The sequence below is a fragment of the Suillus paluster genome (assembly GCF_016628075.1).
Source record: "Suillus paluster strain FC165 chromosome Unknown EDB91scaffold_15, whole genome shotgun sequence".
In the NCBI taxonomy this organism is placed as follows: domain Eukaryota; kingdom Fungi; phylum Basidiomycota; class Agaricomycetes; order Boletales; family Suillaceae; genus Suillus; species Suillus paluster.
Genome location: NW_024537575.1, coordinates 473,247 through 483,151, shown reverse-complemented (window position 1 = coordinate 483,151; position 9,905 = coordinate 473,247). Strand labels below are relative to the sequence as shown.

Sequence of the window (9,905 nt, the reverse complement as noted above, 5' to 3'; positions counted from 1 at the left end):
CAACAATTTTGACGACTCTAAATTGATGAACACACGTCTGCTATGAACACTAAGAGGAATGCGATGCAAAGACTAGCATTGCAGCCAGCATATGACATTACCTTCCACATCGTTGAAACTGGACACTATCACCTGCGAAGTTGTTGCGCTTGGCTACCTGAGTCATCCATGTATCGGACATGATCCTCATGCCATACCATGGAGAAACGTAGAACTACACTAGATTTTCTCGAGCCATCAGTGACGAGTATCAGCCGTTCTACACATTATCAATCAACTCCGAGCTTACAATGTTGTAGGTGCGAAAAGTTATTGTGTAGTCAGTATTTAATGAAACATCATCAGCACCGTTGACATGCAACAAGTCACCTCACTCTGTGGCGTTTAAGGTAAACGTTCACACTGAATAGAGTTGTTTTCTTTTGAAGGACTTAAGATTCAGACAGAGAAAACTGGCCGAACTAAGCTTCGTGTTTTGGTGGGGGTGAAAGATCAACTAACTATCTTCTACTATGAGTTCTACTTTATATACCGTAGTAATGAGCCAATAGAATGTCAAGGAATAGGGTACTGCACAGGTAAACCCGCGGGTATGGACAGTCCAACCTGTACCCGTACCCGGAGATATACCCATACCCGTGGTGCGGGTACAGGTTTTTTTACGGGTATCGAAAAACGGACCCAGGGTATCACCCATGAGGGGTATACCCGCGGGTCACTATGATAAGCATTGTAAAGAATGATACAGATGTAACTATTCGACCTGGATGCTGTCCCAACCCTCATCCAATGCTTCCTCTTCACCAATGACATCCAGGAGCTTAGACGCGTGAATGATATCCTTGGAATTAACCAGGCCCAACTCACTCCATAAGCCAACACAAAGCAAAGCGCGCGTCAATTGTGCTGATAAACAATTTCGGACGTGTGACAGGACGAGACGCCCGCGACTGAAGAGATGTTCAACATCTACAGAAGTTGCTATAGCCAAAGTAAGTTTACAAGGTATTTTAAAAAAATGCCATGCACCAGGGATAGTTAGATAGTCAATGGCCATGCGTGACAGGCAGGGGAATGATTTGTGACGTTCGAGCCACCAAGCGATAGGATTGGTGACATGTTCCATGTCCATACTAAGGTAGCGGTCAAGTTCAGAGGCCGAGTTAGTAGGTTTGGGGGCTGCGAGTGCTGGGAGATTGTCAAAAATGTTGTCACTCTAAGATTGAGTCAGTACAAATGCTAAATAAAAAGCAAATAGAAAAATACCATCGGTATATCACCATTTGACTCCAAGACGTCCTCCTCACACCCAAAATCAGAGTTGTCATCAAGCGTCATGTACGAACGTTCGAATTCTTCGCAGACAAGTAGGTCCGCAGTTTGGATCCAGTCGTCTGGCCAGTGTGCTGCCTTGAAGTATGATAGCTTGTGTTGGGGATGTAACACTAGTATAATAATATTAACCGTCAGTAAAAACCAAAAAAAAAAACTAGATTGAATAGAACTTACCCATTGCGATTCGATATGTGTGAGACTTGTCTGTAAGTTGATAGTACCGGTTGAGTGTCTTGTTAGCGAGCCGAACCGCCGAACGAATCAAGGGCAAGTATTTCTTGTTGCGTGAATAGGACGTGAGTGTCTTGTAAATGTGATCCATTGCTGGGATCACTGTTGCAAGATTAGGTGTTGCGCGTGAGAAGTAAAGGGTGGCGTCCTTTAGAATCTAACAAGAGCAAACAATGCAGTGCATGTGTGACATTGGAAAAGGAACATGCACCTTAAGTATATCCCACAATTGTTGCAGTATCACCCACTCGTTATCCTCCAATTCATACTTCCGTAAACCTAAGTCCCACCGTTGTGTAACGGCATCCACGGCCTCTCGATGCTCCAGTGCATAGTCCAACATATCGAACGTGGAATTCCATCGTGTGGCCACATCACATGGCATGAGGGTTTGGGGTTCTGACAAGTCCCTCTGGATGCCATGCCACGCAGGAAGGACAATAGTAGTCGAGTGTATGATCTTGTATGCGAGCTTGCGCACCTGGGGAATAAGCTGAGTTCAATGGTGAGTTTTCTTTTGTTGCATGCGCTTACCTTGACAAGCGCTAACTTGACTGGTTGAATCTCTTTGTTCAGTGCGACCCGCTCACCCTCATCCAACAACTCAACCTCATCGACAAATCCGTCATCATTATCAACCTCATCCGTCATCCCTGGATCCTCTTCCACCTCTGTGTTCAGTTCTTCCAGCTCCACATCAGTACTATCTACTTGGTCGGCTCCTTGTTTTGTTGTGTCGAACTCGCGGATCAACAATTTCGCTACCAGGTTGACCATGTGGAGGAAGCACCTCATGTGCGTCGTTGCTCCGCTGAACTCCAGCACTTTACCACTCAATTCACGAATCATCACGTCGTTATTGGATGCATTATCGCAAGTAATACTCAGGATCTGTGCGCCATGTTTTTAGTTGCATGTAAGTGACTTTTACTGTTATGAACCATACCTTTTCTGATATCCCGAATTCTTCTAGCATTTTCGCAAATGTCTCTGCAAGTTCTTCGCCAGTATGGGACTATGAACCTCTTAGTGCACATCTACCTACTAGATAGGTAAGCCTTTACCTTCCCGACTTCAACCACGTCTAATGGTATGCTTAGTGGCTCCCCCTTATGCTCGAAATGTGCCGAAAAAGCAACCAATGCACGATGGTTGGGCTACGACCAACCGTCAGTGGTAAAATTTACTTTACCATCATATTCCTGGTACGTCTTGATTATCTTTCTTTAAATTAAAAAAAAATCACTTACCTGTAGCATTGTAGCAACACGCCATCGAGTTCGCACAAAGACTTGCCACACATCACGCGAAACAGTGGATGGGGAAGGTATGTGGTATTCTGGCCTCCCCGTCTTCATCAGTGACTGAAATGCGCGGTCCTTGACAATGTCAAATGGATGCAGACTCTCAGACACCCAGCACACAATCTCGGCCCTGGAGGCAAATGCTTTTTCAGGTTCCCAACTCTCTGATGAGACTTCAATCATACCTTGTTTCTGCATGCGTATGTTGATGATGCGAGTGTGTCACTTTCCCTTTCCCTTTGCGCTCAAATGATGCAGTGATTGATCCATTTCGCAGGAAACTACCAACAATCTTTTCGCGCACCTCATTGGCATCCTTGGCCTGATCAGCAGCTTTCAACACTTCGTCACCCCAGCACGAACGCATGTGCTTCCGCATGTTGCCAGTCGAGCGCACATCACCTTTGTCAAGGTACCGTCTCACTTTATTCTTGCACCTTTTGGCTTGGCACTTGAAGTCGTGTGCACGGCGGCCATCAATTTCGACAATCTGCAGTGTTGGATCAAAAAACGCATAGACTGGTGAGTTCTATTCTGTCATTAGGCGTCCTGTTTTGTACTCAATTAGTATAATATATATATCAAGGTTATTGCACTTACGGAGCTCGTCCTCTGCCGTCTCATCAGCTTCATTGTCAGCCGATAATACTGTGTTGTTGTCGGCGTCATTGTCATCATTGTCTTCGTACAATGCATTCTCTTCGTCCTCAGTACGCACAACAGCACGCTGGCTTGAAATCGACTCTGGACGCGGAGACAATGATGCTGTCAATGACGCTATGACAGGCCTATTTTTGTCAACTGGCTCGTCTTCGTCTGCAGATCCTGCATCACTGGTGGGAGTGTTACCAGGCGGTAGGCTTTTCTTTGCCTTCTTCGGGTTCGTGTCCCCACTATCTCCATTGCCGTCGGTTTTCCGCTTCTTTGAAGAAGTTCTCATAGTCTTTTCTTCTAGAGCAGCTTTGGCCTTCCCGGTCATTTTGATAACTTGTTTCGCTGTGGCTGCAAATGTGAGCTGCATGATGGGCAGTACTAGTAGGTGATGAAGGTTTGCAAGTGTCACATGATGTTTTATAGTTTGACATTTTTTAAGTTAGAGTTTTCAACTTGTTTAGGTAGTCGAAATTTATTTCATTTGTCCCCCATTTTTGTATCGACACCCGTGGCAGGGGTACGGGTAGGGGTGCGGGTGCCATGACCTCAGACCCGTACCTGTACCCCAGGATACCCTTACCCGTGACCTGTGCGGGTTACCCGTACCCGTGCTGTACCCTATCAAGGAATACTGAGGAAAGAATAGAGAGAATGTGCCTGATACATATATGATTCGTTGTTTAGGTGACGAATCAATAACTAGGCTTTTATGAGTGTTACATATGCCCTCCAGATCAACTCAACGGGGGGGATTTTTTGGGGTTTTTTGGGGAGAGAGTGAAAGCCTCCCCATGGTTCTAAGCGCTAGGCGCTGGAGAAGCAAGCCTGGTAGGTATGGGAGCCGCGGCAGTGCCAGTATGCGGTACAGGTCCCCACGCAGCTAAGATCGTGGCGAAGGTAAGTACCAGGATAATGAGATATATGAGCACAAGAGCTTTACCAAAGAATTCAGCCTGGAAGCGTGCTGCATTATTGATGTCCATCTGCTCAGTGGCAGAGATGATTTCGGCTACGTCAGGACCCTTGTCTGGGGTCGGAGAGGTGGATGACGCTGCCGTAGGTGCGGGGTGAGGTACTGATGCGGCTGACACAGCTGCAATGACTTGGGCAACCATGGAAGGGCCTGAAGGAGGGGAGAATTGAACTGCAGGAGCAGGGCGAGTTTGGGAAGGAACCCGAAGAGGTCGATCATGATGGTGACCGCAATTGTCAAGCGTTAGGTTGGGGTTTTTACGAGAGTGGGAGTGGTGCGAGTGTTCGCGTCTGCATTCGCGATCGCGCTCAGCATGGACCTCGAGGTCAAAGGCATGAGCCTCTTTGCGTGTAGCAAGTTCTTTGGCTTGGGCTTCAGCCCTAAAGAATTGCGTGAACACGTTCAGGGCGTCAGAGTTGGAGTCATCACGGTGAGTGGGGTTCGCAAACCCGCGATGACGAGGGGGATTAGACCAGCCTCATCTACGGCTCGAGCGGCGATGGTTCCCAGAGTTAGGGGGATTGGAGGAGCGGTGAGGGATCTCACCTGGCTCCTGACCAGAGTCTACAACCATGGGCTCAGGAGGGGAAACGGAGGGCATGAGTAGAGTCGTTGGGGACTCTGCAGGTGCGTAACATGGGTCTGACCCGACTCTTAAGTAGGTATTCTGAGATGCGAAGAGGCTAGCTTCATTAGGGAGTTCGTGGATTAGCCGATCAATGAGGTCTTCTGCCGCATAAGGGTTTTCTAGTGAGGAGCTAGTGCTGGATACGCTAATTTTGGGTGACGTTTGTGAAACTTTTCTAGGGAGATGTTGGATACTGGGAACCCCAAGAGCTTCAAGGTATTGCCCGACGGCTTTGAGCCGAGATACTTCATAGTAAGGTAACCAGACTTTATCACCTGCAGTATATTCAATTTCGAATAGTGAGTCGGTTCCCTGGCCGTTATGATTGACCACGCGAGCTACAGACCACTCTTTGAGACTTCCCAGGTCAGAGATCTGGCTAGGCTGTCTCCTGGGGAATCGACGGTCATCATTGGGGACGTGTAGTCTGAGGAGGTGAGCGTGGAATGCGGGGTGCAGGCCGCGTTGTTTGAGGTTGGCTGGCAGATCCAGCAGGTAGGAGTTGTTCCGATAATCTTCAAGGATCTTGAATGGCCCAATGAATTTAGGGGCAAGTTTGCACGCTCGGCCCTTCAGTAGGGAGAGGTTCTCGGTAGACAAGTATACAAGATCGCCCTTTACAAAAGGGGCTTCCTTGTGTTTGCGGTTAGATAAGGCGGTACTTTTGACTCGCGTGGCTATAATGGTATCATGAGCTCCCATTATGGCGTCTTTCATGCATTGGGCAAATATACGCATGCCAGGGTATTTGGACTGTGCGTTCCAGATCATTGATGGAGGCTGACGGCCATAAATGAGGACGAACGGGGGCTCCTTTCTCGAGGCAGAACTCGCTGAGTTAATCGCGAACTTGATTGCAGGAAGTTTCATAGCCCAGTCTCGTTGGTTTGGGGCGACGCACTGATGCAGCATTTGAGTTATGGTGCGATTGGCACGCTCGGTTGTCCCGTCGGTTTGCGGATGGAAGGATGTCGACATTTGCAGTTCGGTACCAGTCAGTTTGTTGAGTTTTTGCCAGAAGGTGCTGGTGAATAGGGTGTCTCGGTCGCTGACAATTTGGGACGGCATACTGTGCAACTTATATACTAGGTTGAACATTACTTCAACAATGTCTTTTGCTCGGTATGTCTGCTTGGTGGGAGCTAGGTGTACCATGGCCGTTAGGTGGTCGATTGCTATGAGGATCATGTCAAATGCGCCATGCAGCGTTTTGGATTCGGGGAGCGGTCCAATGAAGTCTACTCCGACCATTTCCCATGGTCTAGTGGGTACCTCAAGCGTCTCTAGCAAGCCATACAGTTGATGGTTCGTTGGTTTAGAGACCTGACATGTTGGGCAGGATTCACAAAAGGCCTTGATGTCCGCTGCAATCTCTTTCCACCAAACATTCTTGCAGAGGTAAGTTAGGGTTTTTGAGGGACCTAAGTGGGCTAGGATCGAGTGTGCATGTGATATGAGTAGTTCTCGGACTCTTCGGTTGCCGATTAGTATGTCTGGGATACAAAGGGTGCGTTTGCTATTATCTTTGAGGAACAAGCAGCCGTTACTCAGTTCAAAGTTCTTAAACACATGCGGTTGCTCTAGGACTTGTGAGAAGAATTTATCTTCAGCATAGCGGTTGGTGATCTTCTCGTGTATGTCTATCGTTGGGTCTCCCATTGAGATCACATCGGTGAGGAGAGGGGGTGATTCCGATAGGATTTCCTCAGTGATGTTCGGTACATTGTTTGAATTGGGGCGTGTGTCGCATGGTTCGTCCGCGGTTCGTGCGGTGCTTGAAGCTGGTAAATGTGGGTCCTTGTTTGTGCGTGGTTCGTCACTTGTATCTGTTTGGACGTCTGTTTTACTGTGTGTCTGATTGTTTTTGTTCGTACTCCTGCCCTCCAGTGATTGTGGGGGAGTTTTACCGACCTTCAGAATTACTCGTCTGACTTTAGTCTTTTCAGTGGACCCAGGACCCGTAGGTCTGCCCGTTTCCTGCAAGGCAGTGTGTGGTGCGACGTCTGTAAGGGGCACGCGGTTGGCATCTTGATCGCTTGGGTGCTTGTGATGAGTGCTGGTAGTTTCGCTTGCCTGGGCGTCGGGTTCACGCGCACCCGCGATACTGGCCTTTGGTGCTCTGCTGGTAGTGTGGGGCGGTTTGTCAAGGTTTCAGCGGCCGACATGTTTCAAGGCGAGGTGGGACGAGCGTCTTGCTTCAGTAGCCCCCAGAAACAGGGGTGAACCAGTATACACCGGGGCAGTCACAAAGTTGAGGAGGAGGGAGTGTGGTGAGTCGTCTTCGGTGGTGCTGACGTACTCACTTGCAGCTCTAACGGTCCCCTTAGGTTCATCGCTGTAGATTTGGGACAAGGCGTCTGCAAGCGTATTCTCTATGCCTGGTATGTGGGTGATGTCAAAGTCAAATTCACTGATCAGTTCTAGCCAGTGGACTTGTCACGGGGACAACTTCTTCTGCATTTGCAGCCATTCAAGTCCCTTATGGTCGGTTAGGATTCAAAATTTGTATCCTATCAGTAAGTGTCGGAATCGCTTGAGTGACTCAACAATTGCTAACAGTTCCTGCTCATGCACAGGATAATTCTGCTGGGCTGAGTCGAACTTGCCCGGGGTTCATAGCCCTTGTCTACTAGGGATGCTTTAATGTAGGGCAAGCAGTTCATCCAGAATTGCCGCACTTTCTCTCTGTCATTAACATCACCAGCCATATCGGCAAGGTTGTGAATCCTTCGTAAGTAGTCTTGCACGGACTGCTTATTGTCCTGGCGACAGTCCAAGAATTTCTGACGCTGTTGCATCCGGAAGTCAGGGGGGAATATGTAGTCAAATAACTGTTCAAAGAACTCAGTGATTGAGTAGTCCTTATTAAGGTCTAAGATGTCTCTCTCATAGAAACGGTATGCTTGGCCACTGAGGTACTTTCCAACCATTTGAAGGCACTGAGTTGTAGTGAGTCGAGCTCGTTCTTTCCAGTCGCGTACCTCTCTAACCCATTTCTTAAAGGTAGTAGCATTGGCCTCACCATTGTAGTTGAATGGTGGTTCGTTTTTGATAAAGCTTTGCTGATATCGGAGCAGGTTGAGTTTTGCGCGATACTCACAACGTGCCAGCCGCTTGGCGCGCTTGACTTTGGTAGAGTTGCTATCGTGATTGGACTCTGGTTCTAGGGCCAGGAAGTCTGCTCCAAACTCATTAGAGGTCGCGATCACATTAGTGCTAAGGTCTCTGCTGTATGGGAGAGTATGAGCAATAGCACTCGAATGGTGAGTCTTGTTTTGGCCATTGGCCATCCAAGGCAATCCATTGCTTAGGTCGGATTCAGTAGATGATTGTTCGCTGTCATCGGGTGAGTCATCAGGTGAGTCTTCAGGACCCGGGTTGTCTGGACAAGAGCCTAACATCGCTCGCCTAACCAAGCTGTTTTGGGGAAGGATGGATGAGGCACACTGATATCGCACGTTGAGCGCTTGGGTGGACTTGGGTTTTGTCTTGGCAACAGGGGGCATCGGTTGACTCGTCTCAATCGCGTCGGTTGGACGCTCCTTTGTTGAATGGTTGTGATGTAAGTTCGCAGTCTGTGAGACTGGATTTTGTGCGCTCACACGTTGGGAGCTGTAGGTCTCACGAACACGTTTTCAGGACTCCTCTTCACGGATTTGACTTTGAATTACCAGGATTTCGAGCTCCCTAATCTGCTCATGGAGTTCGGTAACTTCATAATTGTTCTCATTCAATTTTTCTTGTGCGTCCATGCGATATTGCCTGAGATACAGGTTCTGATGTTGCAATGATTGACGGCAATCATTGTCGTCCCAGGTTGCTCTTAGCGACACATCAGGGTCATTCGAACTTGGGCGAGCTGCGCCAGCAAGTCCTTCGTCATATTCAGTCCAATGATCCAACCAATCCTTGGGTGAGGTCCCTAAGGTGGTGCTCTTCCCCTTTCCCTTGAACTCAGAGGGGATTCTAGGGGTCGAGGAAGCGGATACCGGGTCGCTGATTGGTTTCAATATCAGAAACTCGGGTACGTCCCCAATTTCGTCATTTTCGGGGAGGTCAGCCCAGCTGACTATGTTTGACAGGTATCCAGTACTTGGGGGGTTATGAATATCATTTTCATATTTTCTATCTATGGGGCTGGGCAACACCAGGGGGCATAGTCCAGGGATACTCCCGAGTAGTGGAGAAACGCTCATAGGTGCAGATCCATCTGGATCAGTACCATCAACTACTAAGGTTGTTTTAGGTACGTCCTCATTGATCGGTATCAATAGGGTACTAGAGTTTTGGGGAGCATCCATTGCTCCCTCCGCGCTCGCGGCGGTTGGCAGGTCAATGGTTGGGGGTTCGGCCCGCACACTATCTGACCGCTCGACTCCAGTGACGAACATTTCGTCACAAGTCCATGCACTCTCGACGCCCAGTTCGAGAGCGCCATCATCTCTGCTCACTCTGCTCATAGGAGTCGGAGGGCGAGACAATGTACTAAGTGCACTGATAGATTTTGTTGACATTTGTAGAAGAAGGGTGAAGGGTCGTCGGGTCTGAGGGTGATCAATCCTCGTCAACGGCAGCCGTAGGAGAAGGGGGATGGGGAAGCTTTAGAGAATCGAGTTTAAAAATATGTGGTGTTTAAGGTAAATGTTCACACTGAATAGAGTTGTTTTCTTTTGAAGGACTTAAGATTCAGACAGAGAAAACTGGCCGAACTAAGCTTTGTGTTTTGGTGGGGGTGAAAGATCAACTAACTATCTTCTACTACTAGTTCTACTTTATATAC

At 48.2% G+C, this 9,905-nt stretch overlaps 3 protein-coding genes across 3 annotated transcripts; all 3 read right to left on the bottom strand.

The window, feature by feature from the left end:
- Positions 1-1,374: 1,374 nt before the first annotated feature.
- Positions 1,375-1,843, bottom strand: EDB91DRAFT_1035046 (uncharacterized protein; the record flags this gene model as incomplete). Its single annotated transcript, XM_041312785.1, has 3 exons — positions 1,375-1,445; positions 1,510-1,723; positions 1,778-1,843. Coding segments are annotated over 3 exons (351 nt in total), but the record flags the coding sequence as incomplete, so codon positions are not given.
- Positions 1,844-2,301: 458 nt separating this feature from the next.
- Positions 2,302-2,460, bottom strand: EDB91DRAFT_1038696 (uncharacterized protein; the record flags this gene model as incomplete). Its single annotated transcript, XM_041312850.1, has 1 exon — positions 2,302-2,460. A coding segment is annotated over one exon (159 nt), but the record flags the coding sequence as incomplete, so codon positions are not given.
- Positions 2,461-4,321: 1,861 nt separating this feature from the next.
- On the bottom strand, positions 4,322-5,098 carry EDB91DRAFT_1080572 (uncharacterized protein; the record flags this gene model as incomplete). The annotated part of the gene is made up of 2 exons (XM_041315249.1): positions 4,322-4,974; positions 5,044-5,098. The coding sequence occupies 2 exons, from the start codon at positions 5,096-5,098 to the stop codon at positions 4,322-4,324; spliced, it is 708 nt and encodes a 235-aa protein (XP_041179216.1).
- Between the last annotated feature and the right edge of the window lie 4,807 nt (positions 5,099-9,905).